The following is a 23,849-nucleotide window of genomic DNA, read 5'->3' on the forward strand; positions in this document are numbered from 1 at the left end:
GGTGCTGCCACCTCGGCCCTCCATCAGGTCGTGCTACCACCTTGACCCTCTATCAGGTCGTGCTACCACCTCGGCATCTCATCAGGCTGTGCTGCCACCTCGGCATCTCATCAAGCCGTGATGCTGCCTCGGTCCTCTATCAAGTTGTGCTTCCACCTCGGCCCTCCATTAAGCCGTGCTTCCACATTGGCCCTCCATCAGGCCGTACTACCAGTCACTTCAGCTCCACCAACTTATCACCTCGGCTCGGCATAGTCAAGTAGTGCACCCAGAAACGTGCACACATCCACTCCTACATTCAAGGGACGTGATTTCTGATCATGGGGGTAGGACTCTATCCACTACACGTCATCAAAGACGTCCACCCCTCTCACGACTTGCACCTCCGAGATCAATGGAGAATATTCTCAGAATATGCCTTGAAATCCAGAATATTCCCAGAATCACAATGCAACTCCCCTTAAGGACTCTACGCCTAAACTGGACTCTCCACAAATGCCCCTCCTCTCTCCATCAGCAGCCTATAAATACCAAGCCCGGCTCTCCCCTGTCATCTATTCTGTGCAGGTTGGCTGGAGCACCAGGGACTGCAGGGAAGATCACCCAGTCAATTTTTACCACATCAGGCCTTGCTGCCACCTTGACATCTCATCAGACCATAATGCCACCTCAGCATCTCATCAGGCCGTGCTACTACCTCGGCCCTCCATCAGGCCGTACTACCAGTCACTTCGGCTGACCTATCACCTCGGCTCGGCACAATCAAGTAAGGCATCCAGAAACGTGCCCTCGTCCACTCCTACATTCAAGGAATGTAATCCCTGATCACGGGGGCAGGACTCTATCCACTACATGTCATCAGAGGCGTCCACCCCTCTCATAACTTACACCTCTGAGATCAATGGAAAATATTCTTAAAATATTCCCTAGAACCCAGAATATCCCCAGAATCACAGAGCCACTCCCCTCAAGGACTCTACACCTGAACCAGACTCTGTACAAACTCTCTTCCTGCTCTCTCCATCAGCAGCCTATAAATACCAAGGTAAGCCTCCATCATGGGGATCGATCAATCACTTCTTTTACTAGAAAAGCTCTCTTGAGCATCTGCTGTGGAAAGATCTGACTTAGACATCGGAGAGTCCCTTGTCGGATCAGCGCGGCTCTCCCCTGTCTTTTCTTCTGTGCAGGTCGACTGGAGCACTAGGAACTGCAGGGAAGGTCATCCGGTCAATTTTTGCGTCATCAGATTGGCGCTGTCTGTGGGAATTAGTTACAAAAAGTCACCTTGGACCATTACAATTAAAGAGTGAGAAGATCGTTTCTTCTACGAAAACACAAGTAAGATCCACCCATGAGTTACAACTTGGACGTCCCCATTCACCACCAATGGCAGAGCAGGAGAATGTCCCAGTAGAGACCCCTCCACAAGGATCCCAGCAAACTAGGCCTAATGCGTAAGTTACCCAGGGAGAGGGGGATCAGCGTGAGCAGAACCCTCAGCTGTCTCGCTATGTCCCATCATCCCGAGTAACTCACCCAAACATGGAAGAGCAGATGCAGAGCCTGTAGCTACAGGTGTTAGTGACAAATGCACTGGTGCTGGACTTCATACGTCAGTTTGGCTCAGCACTTTCAGTGCCACGAACTAGTTCAGCTCAGCCGCCTAGGCCAGTTCCAGGTAGACAACTCAACGATGAGTCTCCTGACAACAGTGTCACCCCTCAATCAACAGCAATGAGGGGGTCGGCTAGAACTTCATGTACTGTTCACTCGGTACCACCCCGCTCTCCTACCGAGGGGAGCAGGCAAGGTCCCGTTCCAGCCCAGAATGGGAGAGCTCATCGTTCCACGTGTCATCAGAGCCCAGAGACATATAATGTCCATAGATCCCCACCTCGGGTAGGAAGATGCCAATAGTAACCTCAAAGACTCACTAGAGGAGTGCATCCGCACAGAGATGAACGAGAAAATTCTCAGAGGATAGCTCAACGAGATCAACCCTGTGGGGGTCAGGACTCGCCCACCAGGCTGACCAGAGGCGCACCACGGTAAGGTTAGGATCGGCCTAGTGGTCACCAAGGCCGAGGAAGAAGCCCTAGAAGAGGTGAAAGGGCATGACGATTCCCGGATCACCGAGCTGAGGTGAGAAGGGACGACTTGGAGAGCCGCATCCCACGCCTTACTGAGCGAGTAGTAGGAATGCAGAGGCAAAGGCACCCGGCTGACATAACTGTAACTCCAGCCCATAATGCACTATTCGATGAACTGATAGACGCCGAGCTGCCCTCAAATTTTGTGATACCCGTCTTCAATGGATATGACGGTACCATAGATCCCTATGATCATCTGCTGTATTACATCTCGGCCATGACAGTTCATGGTAGGTCAGACGTCGTTCTCTACCGAGCCTTCACAGCCTCATTAAAAGGAGTAAGGTTGGTATGGATGTCGAACGGCCACGGTCCATCCGCATCTATGAAGAGCTGACAAGAGCGTTCCGCACACGTTTCCAAGCAAGTATGAAGTAGAAGCAAATTACACAAAACGTGATGAACATGAGGCAGGGAGCCAGAGAGACTATAAGAGAGTTCCTTGCTTGATTCACCAAAGTGACACTAGAGGTAAAAAACCTACCGGAAGGAGTGGCGTATAGCACGTTGTGCAACGGGATAATGTACCCTGATCTGGTCCAGTCTCTAGCCCTTGACTTGCCATAAACAATGCTTGAGCTGTTAAGACGATGCAATCAATACACCAACATGGAGGAAGTCCTGGCGGCCAGAGGGATAGCTGACAGAGGTGATCAGTCAGAGAAGGAGAAGAAAAGGACCCTAATACCTAGGGACGATTCTCGCAAGCCGAAGAAGAACAGAACAGATTGACCACTTGACACAGCTGAATCTAAGCGATATGAACTTGATTGTTCTCAAACAAACCTACTCTTAGAGATCAAAGATCAGAAGTATTTTTGCTGGCCCAGGCCAATGACGGCTAAACCAAAGGAGAGGAACCCCAATCGGTACTACCGATACCACCGAGACTATGGGCATGACACTGAAGATTGCAATTCTCTGAAAAGAGAAATTGATGAGATCATCAGGGCTAGATACCTTAACAAGTATTTGAAGTAGAAATATGATGGGAACTGGCCCGAGCTGAGGAGAGATGATGCCAGGCTGAGTCGAGATAGGGCTGAGCCGTCCAAGGAACCAGCCACGGACTGAGCTGACGCTTACGATAACCAGCCCGTGGGTCTAGCTATTCTAACAATCATGGGCAGACCCACGTCAGAATCAGTTAGAAAAGCAAAAACCCATGCGCGGTTCGTATGCATCACGAAACAACTTGTCAAAGCCCTCAGAACGAATCCACTCATTATGTTCTCTGACAGAGATCTGAAAGAGTTGAACTGGCCTCACAACGACGCTGTCGTAGTTCAATTAGTGGTGGCAAACCGCCCCTTCCATAGGGTCCTAGTGGACACAGGAGCTTTCGTTAACCTCATGTCCTATGAAGCCTTCACAAAACTAGGGCTTGGCACTGAGACCCTAAAGCCAGCTCCAGGACCCTTGTACGGATTTTCTGGCATACCAGCAGAGCTGGAAGGAGTTGTAGACTTGCCCGTAACCATCGGATAGGGAGCTCAGATAGCCACTACCATGGTTTCTTTTATGGTTGCCAAGATCGCCTCACCCTATAATGCAATCCTTGAAAAACCTGGTCTCAATGGCCTTGGGGCGATTGTGTCCACTAAGCACATGAAAGTTAAATTCCTCGCCAGCAATGGAGTTGGTGAATGCAAGTCCAGCCAGGAGGAATCTCAGGAATGCTATGCAAACTTCATAAAATCTGTCAAGAAACCATGCTCGGGCCTAGCATGTAAGGTAGAAATTGTTGATTGCCGAGATGAAAGCCTCTTGACCCGAGCCGAGCCTGTAGAACAACTACTTATTGTCCCAATCACTGAGGCCAGTAGATAGTTTTATCAGTAGATTGCATTGAAATCCCATCAATTGGGTGTCTTATAGATTTTATATTGTCAGCACCTTAGCTTCCATATCTTAGTTATTCAATTTTATTCACAGAGCAGATTAGATTCGATTTCAAAGCAATGTATTTGTCCTAAGTGCATACCATACATCAATATACTATGAAGCTTCTCCCAAATATTTGGCTCTTCTAAGGAAACAAAGACCTTAACAACTAAGGTATAAAGACAGGCTACAACTCGGCAGCATCTAAGACCGAGCTACAGCTCGGCATCATCTAAGACCAAGGTACAAGCTTGGTAGCATCTAAGACCGTGCTCAAGCTCGGCACTATCAAGACCAGACCCTAGTTTGGTAACTCAAGCCCTTATGCAAGCCCGAGCCCCGACTTGGCACCTCAAGCCCTTATTAAGGCATACAAGCCTGAGCTCCGGCTTAACACCTCAAGCCCTTATTAAGGCATGCAAGCCCGAGCCTTGGCTCGACACATCAAGCCCTTACGCATTAAGGCATTCAAGCCCGAGCCCTGGTTTGGCACCTCAAGCCCTTACGCACTAAGGCGTGCAAGCCAGAGCCCCAGCTCGACACATCAAGCCCTTACACATTAAGGCACATAAACCTGAGCCCTGGCTCGGCACATCAAGCCCTTATGCATTAAGGCATTTGAGCTCGAGCCCTGGCTCGGCACTTTAAGCCCTTACGCACTAAGGTATGCAAGCCCGAGCCCCAGCTCGGCACATCAAGCCCTTACGCATTAAGGTATTCAAGCCCGAGCCTGGCTCCGCACCTTAAGCCTTTACGCACTAAGGCATGTAAGCCCGTGCCCCGACTTGGCACCTTAAGCCCTTAAGCATTAAGGCATGCGAGCCCGAGCCCAGGCTCGGCACCTCAAGCCCTTACGCACTAAGGCATGCAAGCCCGAGCCCCAGCTTGGTACCTCAAGCCCTTACGCACTAAGGTATGCAAGCCCGAGCCCCAGCTCGGCACCTTAAGCCCTTACGCACTAAGGTATGCAAGTCTGAGGCCCAGCTCGGCACCTCAAGCCCTTACACACCAAGGCATGCAAGCTCGAGCCCAACTTGGCATGCACTAAGGCATGCAGACTGAGCACGGCTCGACACCTCAAGCCCTTACGCACTAAGGCACGTAAGCCGGACCACGGCTCGGCACCTTAAGCCCTTACGCATTAAGGCACGCAAGCCAGAGCACGACTCAACACTTCAAAACCTTACACATTAATTCATATAAGCCTTAGCCTCGGCTTGGCACTTCAAGACCTTACGCATTAAGGCATGTAAGCCCGAGCATGGCTCGGCACCTCACGACCTTATGCAATAAAGCATGCAAGCCCCAGCCATGAATCGGCACCACAAAAGACCTTAACGCAAGGCACATCAAAAGATCGAGCCCCAGCTCAGCACCCCTATGGCTAGTCCCAGGCTTGGCACCTCAAGAGGTCATAAGCTAGACATGAAATATCAATTCCGAACTCAGATAGGGAACAGAGCCACACTCAGATAACTGTATTGGTCTTTATTCTTCCAAAAGTTACTCATTTCGAGCCGGCTCAAAGTACAAGAAAATAAAGAAAGAAGCATAATAATGCTGAGAGATGACATCAAAACAAATTTTTCATTCATCAAAAAAAGGGGAAAAAACCCTCAAAGTACATCACTCCTGAAGAAGACATCTACATAAAAAAAAAAAAATATATATATATATATATAAGGCTAATCTCGTGGGGCTAATCTACAGGCCTAGCTCGTCACTTGGCTATCCTTCGAGTCGGATCACCTCTTCACCAATATCGATCGAGTCACGGAGCTACACCAAAGTAGCAGGGACGGGAACACGCTACTTATAGTCCGTCAGATCGTAGCCTGGCATCTTACTCGGGATAAATCGGATGGCATCGTCCGAGCCGACCAGAAACGAAGCAATGTTAATGTCAACCAACTTCTTACAGGCCTAGGGGTTCAGTCACCTCTTTGACTTCCGCCTCGGCCCTCCAACAGGCCGTGCTACCACCTCGACCCTCCATCAGGCCATGCTACCACCTTGGCCCTCCATTAGGCTATGCTGCCACATCAGCCCTTCATCATGCCGTGCTTCCATCTCGGCCCTCCATCAGGTAGTGCTGCCACCTCGGCACTCCATCAAGGTGTGCTGCCACCTCGGCATCTCATCAAGCCGTGCTGCCACCTTGGCATCTCATCAGGCCATGATGCCACCTCGGCCCTCTATCAGGCCGTGCTACCAGTCATCTCGGCTGACCTATCACCTCGGCTTGGCACAATCAAGTAAGGCACCTAGAAACGTGCCCTCGTCCACTCCTACATTCAAGGAACGTAATCCCTGATCACGAGGGCATGACTCTATCCACTACACGTCATCAGAGGCGTCCTCTCACGACTTGCACCTCTGAGATCAAAGGGAAATATTCTCAAAATATTCTCTGGAACCTGGAATATTCCCAGAATCACAGAGCCACTCCCCTCAAGGACTCTATGCCTGAACCGGACTCTGCACAAACTCCCCTCCTTCTCTCTCCATCAGCAGCCTATAAATACCAAGGTAATCCTCCATCATGGGGATCGATCAATCACTTCTTTTACTGGAAAAACTCTCTTGAGCATTTACTATGGAAAGATCTGACTTAGGCATTGGAGAGTCCCCCGTCGAGTCAACCCGGCTGTTCCCTATCATCTCTTCTGTGCAGGTCGACTGGAGCACCAGGAACTGCAGGGAAGATCATCCGGTCAATTTTTGCCGCATCACGGGGTAATCCTCAGTTACACATAATGACATCTAATCCATGTAATAAATCATTGGTGGGAAGACTTGAACTGAAGATATCTGTTAACGACAGTGCCGTTTTGGACCAGTAGAGTTAAGGAAAATGGAGTCCAGATCAGCTCCACTTATTATCCTCTACATATGGTGTGGTAGGAGCCAAGCCTCAAATTCAAATACTTTAGAGACCAAGCCATAGCGGGAGCTGGGTTTGGGATGAATGGGATTGAGGAGACGGGGAAGAAGATGTGTGTCCCATCTTTGAATTTGGGGATCCACACTCAATGGAATGAATGGATAATGTGAGATTATTACAGGGGTCATATAGTCCAGGAGAGTATCCCATCTCAATAACAATGACATTTTAAAAGTGAGGGTTACTGGTCATAGCTTGGCCATGTGTTGGCTTACCACCATCAACTCTCCACATAAGTGTAGCTGATCTGGATTTCCTAATGGTTTGCCACCTAATAAGTCACACAGTTGGTAGATTTAAGGAGAAAAAGAAAATCTCTTTTTAGTTTTAGCTAGGGAAGGTACGTCTACGTAAAGTAGATGATATGAGTTGATGAGCTGAATCATGAAATTTAACACATATATAATAAAAATTGGACCTATCAAATGAAAGAATAAGTTGGACCACAGGCCCCTCAAATAATTAAATAGAGGTGCACATTATATTTAACGTGGCAAAACATGTGTTCCTTTAATTTGTAATACTTAATTATGTCTTTGATCATGATGTAATCATGCAAAATGATTGAAAGTAAGAAAAAAGACGTACCCAATGCATAAGGTTCTCGCCTCATCCCACCATTGCTGGATTTAGGAAGTGAGAAGATGCATGTAAAAATTTAATTCATGGATTTGTTTTGTAACATAACTCAAACTAGGTTTAAGATATAGAATACTGATTATAGGGTATAGGGTATTATGTTTTGGTATAAACTATAGGGTAGGGGTGGGGTAGGTGTGTAATAAGAAAAATATAAAATAGGATTTCTGCATGGCTGCTTGCTACTTAAGTCAGAGTTGGTATTTGGTAGATCTGAAAGTTTCCTTTGTAGTTTTTCAGGGAAGGTGTTTTGTGGATCATGTGGTTGAGTTGGACTATAAAGTTTGATATGTAAAATAATCAGTACATAGTTTTTGACGAATGATTGAGATGGATCGCATAGATCTAGGGTTTTAAAACAAGGAATTAGAATCTGTATCGGTCCTTGTCAATTTTGATTTAAAAACAATCTAGATCGACTTGAATTGGTCAGAATCAAGCTGTTTTAGGATCATTCTAAAAATAAATAAATAATAATAATAATAATAAAAAAAAATTGATCCACTTTCTAGACTCTTTCCTCCCAATCCCCTGCCCCTCTTGTTGCAACACCGTCTTGCCCTAGCACCACCCATCCCTACCATTCCCCCTCGCCCTCGACTCCTTTCCCTCCCACTCCCTTGCCCCTGCCACCCAAATCCTCACCTCCTCCACCCCTATACCATGAGAAGAATCATTTTTCAATAATAACACTTTCACTTCTATCATGAATTCAATCCAGAGCACATTTGGATTATATTATTAGACCCCTCTCAAATTATCTTGCCACACTGCTTCTTCCAATAAGATTAAAACAACATTGTAAAAAACATATAATCCTCCAAATTAGGCACCATCTCTCTGATTGGAAGTCTAATTTACTCACTCAAGCGAATAGGTCTATTTTAATAAAATCATTGCTCAGTTTCATCCCAACCTACTTTATGTCTTGTTTTACCTTCCCAAAATTTGTGTGCTCCAAATCAGAATCAATCAACGCCTCATTTTGGAAAGAGAGAAGAATCTGAAAAAGGCATCAGTCTCATTTCATGGTTGATGAGCACATTTATGTGTGAAATCTAGGGTAGTAAAACATACATTTTACATATTTAGAATGGAGCTACCTTGGGTTTTACTCTCTTTTTGCAGGTTTTATATTTTCAAGGCCTTAAGGACTATCGGGAGCCATATCTTCAATTTTACACGTAAAGAGGTCCTATTCTTTCCATGGTTGCGAAGAGGACGAAATTTTGAGCAAGATGGACGTGTTCAATTAAAAGTACACATTCGTTTGGTCACCCGTACAAATGATTATTCTTTTTCGGGTCAGAAAAAGAATAATGGATCAGAACTGAACCGAGATGCAGAACCAGCCCGTTTGCAATTGTCCCAGAGGTACAAGGAATATTCTAAATGCAACAAGGATCGATGGACCACATCTTTAAGTGATTAAAGATTTGTTTTTGGTAACAACAACTACCTAGCTTAGTTGGTGAGCTATGGTGTACAAAATTCTCTTGCTCACCAAGAGGTCTCAAGTTCGAATCTTATGGTTGTTTTTTTTAGAAGATTTTGTTGAAGATTTCCTGCCTTTCACTCAAAATCGTGGAAGTAAGAAGAGAAGAAAAAGAAAAAAAAAAAGGAAAGCAAAATCGTGGAAGCAAGAAGAGAAGAAAAAAAAAGGAAAGAGAAAAAAATGGGAGAACCAAAAATTGTCCAAATCTTCTCTCTCCTCCACATCATCACCAAAGATTGTCCAAATCACACAAAGGAAGAAAAAAAAAGTCGTCCCTAGGAGAGAGAAAAAAAAAGAAGAAAAATAAATTAGAAGAAAAAGGAAAGAAAATAAGCAAAAAATTTTAGGAAATTTCTCAAAATTTATTTCTCTCTTCTCTCTCCTCCATCTTAGCACTTTTGGACTCAAAAGATCTCACAATCAATTGTGAGTTTCTCTCTTTTAGGAAAGAGAAAATTGTTACCCTACCTCTCCATTCCCTATAAATACAACTCATGTAAGAGGAGGAGACACAATTCATTCTTCTTCTAGTTTTTTTTTTAGTTGCTCTCTATCTCCTCTCTCACTCTTTGGTTTTAGTTCTTCTCTATTTTTGCTTTAATCACTTTTGTAATAGTTTTTTTTATTTCAATTAATGCAAGTACTCTTTTATTTTTATTCAGTTCTTTTTATGTTTATGATTTATGCAATTGAGTTGTAATTTTTTAAGTTATAGTTCTAGGCTTAGATCTAGGTGACAAGATCATGAGCCGTGGACCAATTTTTTTTTCAAGTTCAAGCATTGATTCAAGTAAGTAGGCTCCTTCAGTAGTCTTCTTCCCCCCCTCTCATTCCTTCTTCTGACTACCCTTTCTTTCTTAATTTAGGATTTTTATTTTCAGTCGTTACATTATTGCTATCCCTCTCCCCCAAGGTTCATGGCTAGTGTATGTGTTGGCTTTTGCCCCTCCTGGCCATAGAACCATCAATTTATTGCTTTTATTTTAATTGTCTCCCTTTCCCTAAAGCCAAGTAGAGAAACCCTTGTAAGAGTAACTCTCTGGTCAAGTAGGGAAGCTCATATTATGATGCATCCCTCGGGCTAAGTAGAGAAACCTGCTTGTGAGTCTCTCTCTAGCTTTATCCCATTTCTTTTACTTTATTTTTATTTCAGCATTTTTTTTCATTTATTATTATTTTTTTTTAATTGCGTGGGTTGTTTACTTTTAGTTATTTATTTATTTAATTTTAATTGTGTGGCTTGCGTCTTTAAATTCTTAGATGACGAATGGTTAGGACGTTATTTTTAGGACGGTAATTAGAATTAGATTACAACCATTAATCAGTTCACTTTCGCATTATTAAAAGAAATAAAAAATAAGGTGGCTGCTCTCCCTGTGTTCGACCCGTAGCTACACTGATTCGTACGCTTGCGGTTACATTTTAAATCTCAAACAAGCACAATGAGAGATTATTTGAAGATAAAGTGAGAAAAAGCAATAAGATATGTGCTGGTATTGGATCAATTTTTACTGATTGGCATTCACATTTTGAGGAATAAGAATGTCTCCAGCTTCATTTTCAAAATTTAGACGAAGTAAATCTCAGGCTTTGTGGCTTGCTTTTAAAAACCCAAACAATTATTTAGACCAATAATACAATTTGACAGTGCAAAGGCATGTGTCATGGAATTTATTTAAAAATTAATAGAACTTCTAGGGCATTGCAATGCACTCATGAAATATTACAAGTCAATGCTGTTATTTGTAATTGTATGCAAACATTACTTATTTCCCTCATAAAAAGAATCTTCAGAAGAACTGTATACCTCGATACAACCGATGCAGAAAAGTACAATCAGCACCCAGACAAACCAAGATGAGAGAAAGAAGTAGAGTAGCAGTAGAAAGGTGGATGCTGTTATGACAAATATTACAGCACCCGTTGCATTAATATCAAGGATTTCCCTCTCAGTATCAGCTGTTCCAGCATTTGAAGATTCCTAACCATTGAAAATTAGAGATAAGTACAATCCATCAATTGCATTTATTTTATATCTAAAATAATTTTGATATAGAAACCAGAATTTGGATAATAGCATTTCTAATGAAAATGCAGATACCAAATTAAATGCAGAAAAATCTAATTTACAAATATAATTTAAGCATGTTACAAACTAAAAATGCCACATATTCCTTCATTGAAGTTATTTCTTCTCACATTAATCAGAATCATAATAGAATATTTGATACCAAACAATTCATAGATATAGAAGAAGAGAAGTGAAAGAAAAAACCCGCGGACTGCATTGACTTTATTGGTCCAAACCAATTTCAACTATTAATAGAATCCGGTTTAACCTAACCATAGGTTTTAGAATCTGCCCAACAGGTTAGGATCACAGGACATAAACAGTATAGGCTTCGTTGAAACCTAATGTGGTGTAGATAGGGCTGTCAAAGGACTACATAGGTCTTGAAAGATCCCCATGCTGGTCCCATTTGAAGGACGAGAACAGCCAGCCAGATCAGCCAGCCTTTAGGCTGATCGATCCAGTCAAGCTGGCCCATATAGTAGGGCCAACGAGCCAGCACCTCTATGGCTATTTACTTCAGTTTCTAGCTCCATCTTGGAGCCTTCCAGAAGCTTGCCTTGGTGCCCATCGATCCAGCCAGCTGTAGCAGCCAAAGTTACTAATTTTATCTCCTGCGGGCTGTCACACTGCTGTCCTCTTATATTTTGAGTGTTGACCAGTCAAAGGACAAGTCTTTGTGTGGGAATAGCCTTCTAGAAGGTCCCTAGTATTCTCTCTTTTGGTTTTTTAGGGTCCAAGTCAGTATTTAGTTGCCTAAGCTAGTTAGTTTCTATTTTATGTTAGTTTCCTTTTTTATTACCTTCTAAATTGTAAGCTGAACTTACTCCTATATAAGAGGAGCTGTTGTAATCATCTGGACAAGTTAATGAAGAATGATTTAAAGATGGCTTATGCTATTTTTCTGTGGGATGCAGTTGGGTGAGAGGCCCTAGGTATTATGCCTAGACCCAAGGTGTTGAGATGCCCAAAACCTAACCTTCTTCTTCCCCTTTCTCAACCCTCCATCGATTTCCCTTATCTTCTTTCTTATTTTCTGTTTTAGCCTTTGTGAGAGAGTGTTTGAGAGTTATTTGAAGACCTGAAGTTCAGCCTACAGATCAGTTCAAGCACAGCCAAGGAGATCAGAATTGATTGCAGCCATCGTCAGGGTTTTAAGTTCCATCAATTTGGCCACAGCTTCCACACCTGAATCCTGATCAACCAACCCTTTTGAGGCTTTAATCTAGCCTCTGAGAGGACACCTCAATCCAAGCTTGGTAGCCATTGGAGCCCCCCTAGCTGCTGTTCCTGAAGGCCATCCCTAGTCCTAAATGGGGACGTGTCCTCAGATCTTCCAATTCCGGAATCTGATTACAGGGGACCTTTTAAGGATTTAACAAGGACCACCAAAGGAGTACTCGACCCACTTTTCAAGACCAGTTGAAGTTCCCACCCTTGGCTACTGGTGTTCTCCCCACTCAGCTAGAATTTCAGATCCTGCCTGGGACTGGGACCCTATGTGACCTAGTCTTACATCATAATGACTCTCAACCAGAGAATTTAGATCTCTCTGAAATTCTGGTCAAGTGTAGTCGAGAAGTAATACAAAGAATTCCCAAATTTTTGAATAAATACCGTGGCTAGATCAAAAGCTATGCAACAACAACAACTACAACTCAACTTTTTCCCAACTAAATGGGGTCGGCTACATGGATCCACCAAAGTATAAGATAAAAGAAAAAAAGAAAGGAATGGGAAAAGGGAAAAAAAAAGAAACAAAGCAATGTAACACCTCCGGAACATCCCACCTAAACGTGGTCGGCAACATGGATCTTTGCCCTCCAAGCAACACTGTTTGATGTCATACTAGGATCCAAACCTAGCCTCCGCATGTCCTTCCTTACCAACTCATCAATGATCATTTTAGGCCTACCCCTAGCTCTCCTAGCTCCATCAACTAGATCTGATCACTCCTCCTCATAGGGGTATTCCAAGGCCTCCATTGAACATGACCATGCCACCTTAAACGGCATTCTAGTAGATTGTCTTGAATCGGGGCCACTCCCAAATCAGCTCTTACCATATTGTTCCTGACTCTATCTCTCCTAGTTTTGCCGCACATCCATCTCAACATCCTCATCTCTGCTACACACAGCTTATCTATGTCATGCTTCTTGACTGCCCATCATTCCACCACATACAACATAGTCGGTCTTACACAATCCTGTAGAATTTTCCTTTAAGCTTTAGAGACATACGTCACAACACTCTAGATGCACCTCTCCACTTCATCCATCCTACTTTAATTCTATGAGAAACATACTCATCTATTTCACCTTCCTAGTTTATGGTTGGCCCCATATATCTAAAACAGTCGCTTTGCGGAATCTCTCTCTCAAGTTTCATCACTTCGACATCACTCCTTGGGCGACTAAAGTTTCACATCATATACTCCGTCTTCATTCTACTTAAGTCCTCCTGATTCTAAGGTAAATCTCCATAACTCCAATTTAGCGTTAATCCCTACCAATTTCTCATCCACAAGAACGACATAATCGGCAAAAATCATACACCAGGTAACTTGCCCTTGAATGTTCTTAGTTAAATCATCCATGACAAGTACAAATAGATAAGGATTTAAAGTGGATCCTTGATGTAACCCAATGGTAATTGGGAACTCACCACCATGACCTTTAGGGGGCCAATGACTGTAGTGGTCGAAACGAGCGAAATGAGCAAAATGAAAATGACCTCAATGTTCCCCTTCTTTAATACAAGGTTCAAGAACTCGTTTCGTTTCGGTGTTTCGGTAGTTTCAAAACACCGAAATTTCGTAAAAATTTCATCGAAATGGTGTATTTTTCCCATGTGTTTCGCTGGTCATTTTGGGGGCTAATGGCTAAAGTGGTCAGAATGAGCGAAACAAAATGACCAAGATGGCCAAAAGAAATATTGCATTTTTCGGACAAAATGAGCTAAATTTCGAAAAGATATGACCGAAATTATGTACTTCTATATTTCGCATGCCATTTCGTCTCGGTAAAAAAAAGGCCAATCCAAGATTTCGGCGAGTTTTCGAACCTTGCTTTAGTATTCAGGTTGTAGTACAAATCATCATATTTCTTCATCCGTGCTTTCTCCATAACCTTTTGTGCCTTGTTTCTGGCAACCTTATACCTCTCTTGATCTTCGACCTCCCTAGTGCTTTGCCAAATCTTAAAATTGGCTTTCTTAGTCTTAATGGCTGCTTGGACTTCCTCATCCCATCACCAAGTCGCTTTAGGGGCCAGCCAATTACTCTTAGACGTTCGTAAAACCTCTTTAGTAACTTTCTTAATGCAATCCATCATCTCAATCCACATCGTGTTGCCATCTCCATCAAATCCCACTTCCCTTACTTAACCAATTTATCAGTAAAAGAACCCAATGTGTTTTCAATTTCCACCACCATACCTTCGGGCAGGCAGGTTTGCTTGGCTTATGCTTCGGCACACTGAGGCACAAATCCAAGACAACAGTTTATGTTGAGATATTAAGCTCTCCTCAGGTATGACCTTACAATCCTTACAAATAAATCTATCAGGCCTTCTAGTAAGGAAGAAGTCAATTTGGCTGATATGATGCTCACTTTTGTAGGTGATCAAATGCTATGAATGTTTTTGAAACAGAAAGTTTTCAAAACAGAAACTTAGAAACCAGGAAATAGCAACGGATATAGTTAGGAAGTGTTAAGTTATGTATGTATACTGCAAGGTTATGGTTGTCAAAATCCCTACAATATACTGCTACTAGGATTAATTAGTGATCATGATAGGGGGGAGTCCCTATCGTGATATGTTTATGTCTCTTTGAGTTTCCTTGGTAGTTCGTAGTTAGTCTTAGACTTTTCCAGTATATAATCCTACTAGGAGTCTACTGGTTTGCTATTATAAATTAAAATTGATAGCCACAATAGAACAAAAGCTAAGTCTATCAAGGTTCAGGAATTCTCTTCCATCTCTCTCTCTCTCCTCTCCTCTCTTCTATCCCTTTCACTAAAAACAAATACAAAGCTGAACTTTTCAACCGCATTTCATCCACAGACTGACGGGCAAACAGAGGTGGTGAACAGAAGCTTGAGAAATCTGTTGAGATATTTGGTTCGAGATTATGAGAAGACACGGCCTTCCATCCTCGACATTGATGAGTTTTCCTACAACAGTTCGGTGAACAGGACAACGGGTCGTACTCCTTTTGAGATCTTGCTTGGAGTTCAGCCTAAGCGCCCTATTAATCTTGTGTCACTCCCACCCCAAACTCGAATTAGCCTTGAGGCTGATGAGTTTTTGCACCATATTACTGCAGTGCATGCCAACGTCCAACAACGTATTGCCTTGAACAATGAGGTGTATAAGGCTTCTGCTGATCGTCATCGGCGTTATGTGGAGTTCAAACCCGGGGACATGGTGATAATACGTGTCAATCCTGAATGGTTCCAAGCTGGTGTGAACATTAAACTCCACCCACAGAAGATGGGTCCCTATAAGGTGCTGAAACGTATAGGACCTAATGCTTATGTGCTTAAGTTACCTGATGATATGACCATAAGCAATGTGTTTAATGTGGCTGATCTTCACCTTTATGTTGGGCACCATTCGGATGATGGAGACATGGAGCAAATGTTGTGGCTGCCCGAACTGAAGCGTACTAGTGATGTCATTGAAGATGTCTTGGATGACAATTACAAGACTACCCGTCATGGTACCGGCTATCATACTTTCCTTGTCAAGTGGAAGGTTCGTCCCCGTAGTGACTGTACTCAAGGATTAAAGTATCGGTATCGTTCGTCGTATCGGTCAGCCAAAATTAAGATACGTATCGAAGGGTATCGTATCGTATCAGAGACGTTAAGATACGCTAAAGATACGCATATAAATGGATAGAAAACACTTTTTTATATACTTTTGCATAAAAAAATCTATATATAACATGTATTATGCATAAACAGTAAATTAAGAGTATTACACTAAGAATCTAAGGTTTGTAGTTGTCCCATAAATGTAAAATCCTTGTTCCCAACCTTGATTTCCACTTTAGTTAGAGAGAAAAATGATTGGCAGCAACTTTGGAACAAAAACACATCAAAAAATTGTTTTTCTAAAAAATACCCATTTTGGCCATTTTACACACCGATACATACCGATACGTACCGATACATACCAAAACGTACATTTCACTTCAATTTTGAATTTTTCATTGAGTATCGGTACGTATCAGTGCGTATCGATGCGTGTCGGTGGTGTATCAGTGCGTATCGATGTGCATCGTAAGATACGTATCGATACAAAAGGGTTTTAAAAATTTCATGTATCGTATCGGTCCATATCGTATCGATAAGGGCCGATACGGATACGTATCAGCCGACACAATACAATACAGACCGATAATTTAAACCTTGACTGGACTTAGATCCATGCTAATGATTTCAAGCGACCTAACCCTGACTTGTATGAATGCTAAATATCCCTTACCCATTTGTCGGAGACAAATGTTTTCAAGTCGGGAAGAGTTGATGTAGCAATGAAGACCTATTCAAGGAGGAAGAAGAGTGTCAACCATGGTGGCTAGTATGGGTCGACCAGGCCTAGTCTATAGGCCCACGAATTGGGCTGTGATGGGGTTAAGTTAGTTCTATTTTGTTTCTCCATATTCAGCACTATTTAGTTTCTAATTTCAGTTGTCTTATTTCCTAGTTTCTACTTTCAGATTTGGTAACTAGAGGACTTGTTTTAATTTAGTTTCCTATTTCGGTTTTTGGAAACTACAATTAGTTTCTATTATTTGTAAACCCCCATCACTATTATAAATAAAGGAGGGCTCTCACATTATAGCCCACAATTTTTATGAATGAAAAACTATGCTGTTGTTTACTCTTTTGAGTTTGCTTTGTGTGTGATCAAAGTGGTGGACTGGTGTTTGATCCGGTGACTCTTTGCGGCGTGAAGTCCAAGAGGTCTCTTCAAATTTTATTTCTCTTCTTTTCAAGGTTCTTTGCAAGGTTCTACAGGCCAGGTATTGATCTGATCTTATTTTTATTTTCTGGTTTTGAGAAACCCAGATTAACTCCTACAGCCCCTGTACTGATCTGAGGATCAAGCCATCTGATGGTCTTGCTGTTTGGGTCGAGTGTTGCCTCTGTTGAATGAGTGGATCAACCTCAGTTTGAGAGTAATCTGACCAGGGGTTGGGCTGCTAGGTGGAATCTCCCTATTCTGGCCGATTGTAATTTCTGCCCAGATCTGTAACTCAATTTGTGTTGGTTGTTGATGAATGACTGCTGATCCTATTCTTCACTGATTTGGACTCTTAGTTGCTGATCTCATCCCTTAATCTGCTATTTATTATTTCAGCTACTGATTTGCTGAACATTGAAATCGATAGAGCTGATCTTCGTTTACTCAATTCAGTTTTGTTCTTGTTCTTTGATTGAAATTATTGAGTGATCGATTGGGTATTCTTTGATTAAAAGTTCCTGCAGTTGAGACTTGGTTAGACTCCCTATCCTAGTCTACATTAACTGGTTTCAGATCCCGTTTGGCTACATGGTATCAGAGCTGTAACCAATACTTGCCTTCTCCTTGATAGCTGATTTGAGAGTCTTACTAGGTTTTCTGGTCTGTAGCATACAGCCACCTATGCTGTCCCTTTCTATCTCTGAAGACTTGTTGATAGAAGAAGAACTAGGGTTTTGATGAAGATTGAAGTATTAATACAATAAATCATAACTGAATTGGTTTCATCCCCCTGCTGCTACTGCTATTCCATTCATCTTCTTCTTCAGCCAATTCCCACCACTGCTCTGTTGAGGCCACATATAACAAGTGCTGAAGAACTGAAATTGCTGCTATTTTGCTGAATATGGTTGGTAATTGACTGATGGTGATTTGATGTTTGAAGAATCGAAGATTTAGTTGATCTAAGATTTACTTGCGGATGATTTATTTGCTGCCAAGGATTTCCTTTACCGATTTCTGATGTTGCCGATCAACCTATGGGCTTGCATCAATTGCTGAATTTCGGCTTTTATCATTGATGCCCTAATTGATTGCTGATTTATTGCTAGGGTTTGTCGTCGATTGCTGAACTGCTATTATTGTTGTTGTTTATGGTCGAAGGTTGCAAAGGTTGAGAAAGAAGTTCAGCAGGATCTTCTCTTCTTCTCTTCTGTCATTTGGGTTACTTTTGCCATCAATCTTGAAGTTCAGCAGGATCTTCTCTTCTGTCATTTGGGTTACTGCCCTTTGTTTGTCATTCATGAGGTTGAAGAAGACCCACGATTCTGTGGGTTCTAATTCTTTGGGTTTCCAATCCTTTCAATAGCTTACTACCCCTCATTTTATCATTATTTACCTCCTACCCTTACCTCATATGCGCTTCCAAGTCTATCATTGATCAATCAAATAGTTATTTCTTCATTTTCCAAGAGCCCCTTAAAAATATCTGGTTATTTACCAAACTATCATTGCCTATTAATATTTGGATTCTTGTTGATTTGGTGGGCCTATAAGCGATCCAACCAGGTTTTGAACCCTGGCTTGCATTATTTGGTATTAATTTATTACAATTCTGCCACTGTTATAATTGAGTTCTAATATTCAAGTGGGCACATAAATGTGGCCAGAATTTACAGAATTGTCATTAATCATATGTGCAATTTTATTACTTTGGTAGGCCCTAGATCATGTTAGTTTGGTGTTGAAATCTTTTGAAAATTGCTACTTGCATGGAGTGATGATTGTTATTTGCTATTATTGGGGATTGTTTCTCAGATTTGTTTAAAATCTGGCCTTTCTGGGATCTGATTTGCAGCTGCTCTTGATTATGGGATTTATGTGACCCTCATCCTTTGCGGTGCTAGTAATGGCGAACATATGAAGGCAGAATATTCTTTATTGCATCTTCTGCTTTGTTTGTCTACGTGTAATGCTACAGATGAGGGGAAGATTGAAGATCACTATTATTATTATCTGCTCAAGTCATTTATTGAATATTATTATTATTATTAACTACTCAAGTCATCAGCTGAAAATTATTATTATTATTAACTACTCAAGTCATCAGCTGAAAATTATTATTACTCATGGTATTCAGAAACAACATTCTTATCTGGTTCCAGCAACTTTATGCTTCGTTATTTGGTCCATAGCAACCTGATGCGGCTAATTGGTCCCAGCAACTTGATGCTACTACTTGGTCCCCATCATCCTGATGCTGCTACATGATCCCCAGCAACCTGATGTTGCTACTTGGTTCGCAACGACCTTATGTTGTTACTTGGTTCGCAACGACCTTTGCTGCAATTTTATCTGTAACCTCAATTTGGGGTTCATAAGTGCACATTTATCTTTCTTCTTAGTGATGCTTACTACCTAGCTTCCCTGAGAAGGGCTTAAGATGTAACTTTTGCATGCTGAACTGTTCGAATGAAGATTGCTACTTAAAACTTGCCTTTTTGAGAAGGAATTATCATGTTTTCTGAAGATTACTATTTACTACTTGCTTTCTTCAAGAAGGGATTATAATGTTGATGTTGATGTTATGATTTATTTGGATTGCAATCAGTGTTCTCTACTGCTTATTTTGTTCGATGTTGTTTGAATTTAGTCAATATGAATATTTCTCTACTATTAATGTCGATGATTGGTATGCTAAAGTTGACTTGCTACCAAAGTGAAGTTCCCTTTGGGCTCACTGGCATCTATGACTGCTATATATGTTCAAGACTGGTGCTGTTTTTAAAATCTATCTTCTTGTTCTAAGCTGGAGCCTTTTGATACAAACATACATATATATATATATATATATACCCTCCCGCTTGAGGGGGAGTGTTAAGTTATGTACATATACTGAGTTATCCTTTTTAACTTGCTTCCAAGTTTACCCCTTCCCCCTTGTACGTTTATTCTTCCTCGCTTTTATAGTTGAACTCCCAATATTACAGTACTGCCAACCTCCTATAGAGTTCAGATAATTTACAATTTTTTTGACATTACTTTTATAAACTTCTGATTTTTTACTGTTTTGCCACTGATCTTTTGATTTGAGTTTCAGTGGACTGTCACCAAAAGTCCAAACAAAAAAGTCAAGAAGGGAGTGATTTTCCTAATCCAGTCGATAGATATGGCATTATTATCTATGAAATGGTAGTTTAGTTGACACCAAAAATTGTAGACATGTATTCCATGTCACCAGTAACTCATCTGGTAAGTTCCAGCCCAAAAGAATTACATCACACGATTCACATCATATAATCTACAGGCCAAGATTTGGCAGCTAGGAAAGGTTTAAAACATAATGAGACATGATTTGAATTTGGTTTTGAATTGTAGCAAATGCTCAACCCAAATAGTCCTCTATCTGTCCAAAAATTAAAATTGCCACATTAATGTTAACACTGATTTGATGCCTGAAAAATACATGAGAGAGTATCCTATATGAAGTCAAGGTTCAAGAACTCGTTTTGTTTCGGTGTTTCGGTGGTTTTGAAACCACCAATTTCGCAGAAATTTCATCAAAATGGTATACTTTTACCCATGAGTTTTGCGGGCCATTTTCGGGGGCTAATGGTTGAAGTGGGCTAAATTAGCGAAATAATCGAAACGAAATGACCGAGATGGTCGAAATTTCAATGAAATAGTGCATATTTGGGGCTGAAATGAGCGAAATTTCAAAACGAAATGACCGAAATGTGACCGAGATGACCAAAATTATGTACTTTTATATTTTGTATGCCATTCCGTCTCGGTAAAAAAAAATATACCGAAATATCCGAGATTTCGGCAAGTTTTCAAACCTTGGATGGAGTACCATATCATTGAGATGGGCCATAATAGATGGCATGCAGACAATCCAACTATCCAAGGGTTATTACAACCATAGTTTAATGTATCGAAATGTATCGTACCGTATCAGCCGATATGTATCAGTATCGGCCCTTATCAATATGCTACATGGAAATTTTAAAATACTTTTGCATTGATATGTATCGTACGATACATACCGATACGCACCAATATTCTATGGAAAAATAAAAATCGAGGTGAAATGTACATTTCGGTATATATTTGTACATATCGATATGTATCGACCGGTACATATCGATATGTATCGACCGATACATACTGATACAGTGCGCTACAATCATATAATGGCCAAGATGGGTCATTTCTCAGGAAAGCACGATTTTTTGAGAGGGATTTTTGTTCCAAAGTTGCTGCCAGCCACTTTTCTCTCTAACTAAAGTAGAAATCAAAGTTGGGAACAAGGATTTTACACCCATAAACAACTACAGACCTTGGATTCTCAATGTGATACTCTCCATTTTAGTGTTTATGCATAATACATGTTATATATAGCTTTTTTTAAAACTATTTTTTTATGCAAAAGTGTATAAAAAGTGTTTCTTATCCATTTATATGCGTATCTTTAGCATATCTCCGATACGTATTTTACTTTTGACCGACCAATACCAATATTTTAATCCTTGATTACACATATCAATTGGTTGGACAGACAATATCAGCCCTCCAAATGGATAAAAGAAGGTTGAGAGACAAGGAATCACTTTCTCAGCTGCTGAACAGGAAAACACTTTCCCATACAAATAACAACAATGACAAAAATGACAGTGACGACAATGATAAGTCAGTCAAGCCCTACTGTTATAATACACTCGTCAAGAAAACATAATTTACATTGAGTTGAACGATCCTGTTCTAGATGCCAAGACAAGCATATGGACACACAATACTGAATACTGCATAGGAAATATGTATTTCCAAATTTATAAAATTTTAAACTACAATAATTAGAAATATAACAAACCATCAACATGATAATGTTTTAAATGAAAATAGAATCAGAAAAAATCTCTACTTCAATTTCCAAATGAAAGAAGACACGTTGTATAAGTAGTGACTAGCGTGGATATAAATGGTACCTTTGTTGTCAACTGATTATAGGGCTCATCATTTTGCTCACATGCAATAAATTCAGACCAAACAGATGCCAAGATAATAGTCCCAACTGCCATTATCCATATACAGAACTCTGACAAGCCCACAATTGGACTGTCTGGAGAATACAACAGAAGCTCCACTGCATAGGAAAATAAAAACATGGTTATGCATATCTTTGGGTGTTTCGTCTTCTTTTTTTTTTTTTTTTTTTGCAACAAGAAAAAAAAATATTTCAGTGACATTAAGCTGAAGTATGGATATACAGAAAAATGTTTAATGGATGACACTTCACCAGATGAAACCAAAAAGAAAACTATACATCCTTTACATAAGAGAAAAAAACCAATTTCAGTGACTGGCACTTTATAGCAGGTGAGAAAGTAATTCATCAAGGAGTCTGGTTTCTCTAAATAAAGGCTGAACTAAACGTCACGAAATCTGGAAGCCAAGACATCAAAAAACAAAAAATCTTATAAATAGTACCTCACATAAGTGATCGACCTGTAATGCATATCTGCTGTGGACTTCTTTCTTTTCCTTCAAAAACTCGGTACCTTGCCTACCAAATCTACCAAAGGGTAGCCCAAGGAACCATCCTCCACAGGACCTGACCTTTTCTTCTTCAATTATGATTTGGACCAGGAGTCAAATAACATCTCCACATCTCTAGGTGTCACAGAATCAACTCCAAATAAATAGCATATAAACTGTAGCTATATCACAAAGACAAGATGTCTAGAGAATTACTCTTCATGCATAGCACATCTGCAGACCTTACTGAACCCTCTGGCCTGCTACGCTTATCCAATGTTATCCAGAGCAGCAAGGCAAAAGTAACTATTTCCAAGGGAGGCCATACCCCTATATGTTATTAACCATCTGATGGCCTTCAAATTAAGTACATCTTTTACTTTTAGACTGAATAAGTAAAAACAGAAGCAAAGTGATGCGAAACCCAGATCACAAAACCCTATTTGGGTTCGCTATGGGCTAACCCAAATGTATATTAGCCAAAAGTAGAGAGAAAATGCCAGTTCTAGTAAATATAAGAAAGGATGCAAAGTGGGAGTGGCAATCTTGCAATAAAACAGAACATTTGAAGGGAAATAAGGTAGTTATATAGGGGAATGGAAAAGAGAAGAATTAGTATTTATTGAATGAGGGCAGACTTGGAAGCAAAAAAATAAATAAATAACGGACATGAGTAGATTAGAAGAATTAAAAGGGAGGGGCACTTTTAAGGAAAATAAGAAAAGAGAAGTAATTATATCAAAGAGGCTGAAAAATACAAGCAGTCGTCTTCAACCTCTAACCAAGGATTAAAGTATCGGTATAGGTTGTTGTATCGGTCGACTAAATTTAAGATACGTATTGGAGGGGTATCGGATCGTATCAGAGATATTTTAAACCATGACTCTAACTAGAAAAAAGAAGGCGGAGAACAGGGATCAACCATCAGCTGATTTCAGGTGAACAAACTCAGTCATGCAACCATGGGTCGATCTGAGATTTCAGGTGAGAGATCCTCACTAACATTCCTTTGAGAATCACTCAACAACAGGTTATAAATCTCAAGTACTAAAATATTATTTCAGGCCACAACTGAACCTTGCGGTAGGAGAAAAGGTTCAAATCTGGCTGTGGGTTCAACCTCCCTGCAGAAGATGATTCAGAAGGAAGATCC

The 23,849-nt window shown here is 41.1% G+C and overlaps 1 protein-coding gene across 1 annotated transcript in view; it reads right to left on the reverse strand.

Moving 5' to 3' along the window:
• Nucleotides 1–10,862: 10,862 nt before the first annotated feature.
• The window catches only part of LOC122062511 (signal peptide peptidase-like 2), a 44,176-nt gene continuing 31,189 nt past the window's right edge, over nt 10,863–23,849 (reverse strand). The window contains exons 5-6 of the mRNA XM_042626150.1: nt 22,147–22,304; nt 10,863–11,096 (exon numbers count right to left, since the gene is read on the reverse strand). Of these exons, the coding sequence (XP_042482084.1) occupies nt 10,878–11,096; nt 22,147–22,304 (377 nt within the window). The 3' untranslated portion in view covers nt 10,863–10,877. The remainder of the gene's footprint in view (nt 11,097–22,146; nt 22,305–23,849) is intronic.

This window comes from Macadamia integrifolia, unplaced genomic scaffold (genome assembly GCF_013358625.1).
Source record: "Macadamia integrifolia cultivar HAES 741 unplaced genomic scaffold, SCU_Mint_v3 scaffold1058, whole genome shotgun sequence".
NCBI classification, from domain to species: domain Eukaryota; kingdom Viridiplantae; phylum Streptophyta; class Magnoliopsida; order Proteales; family Proteaceae; genus Macadamia; species Macadamia integrifolia.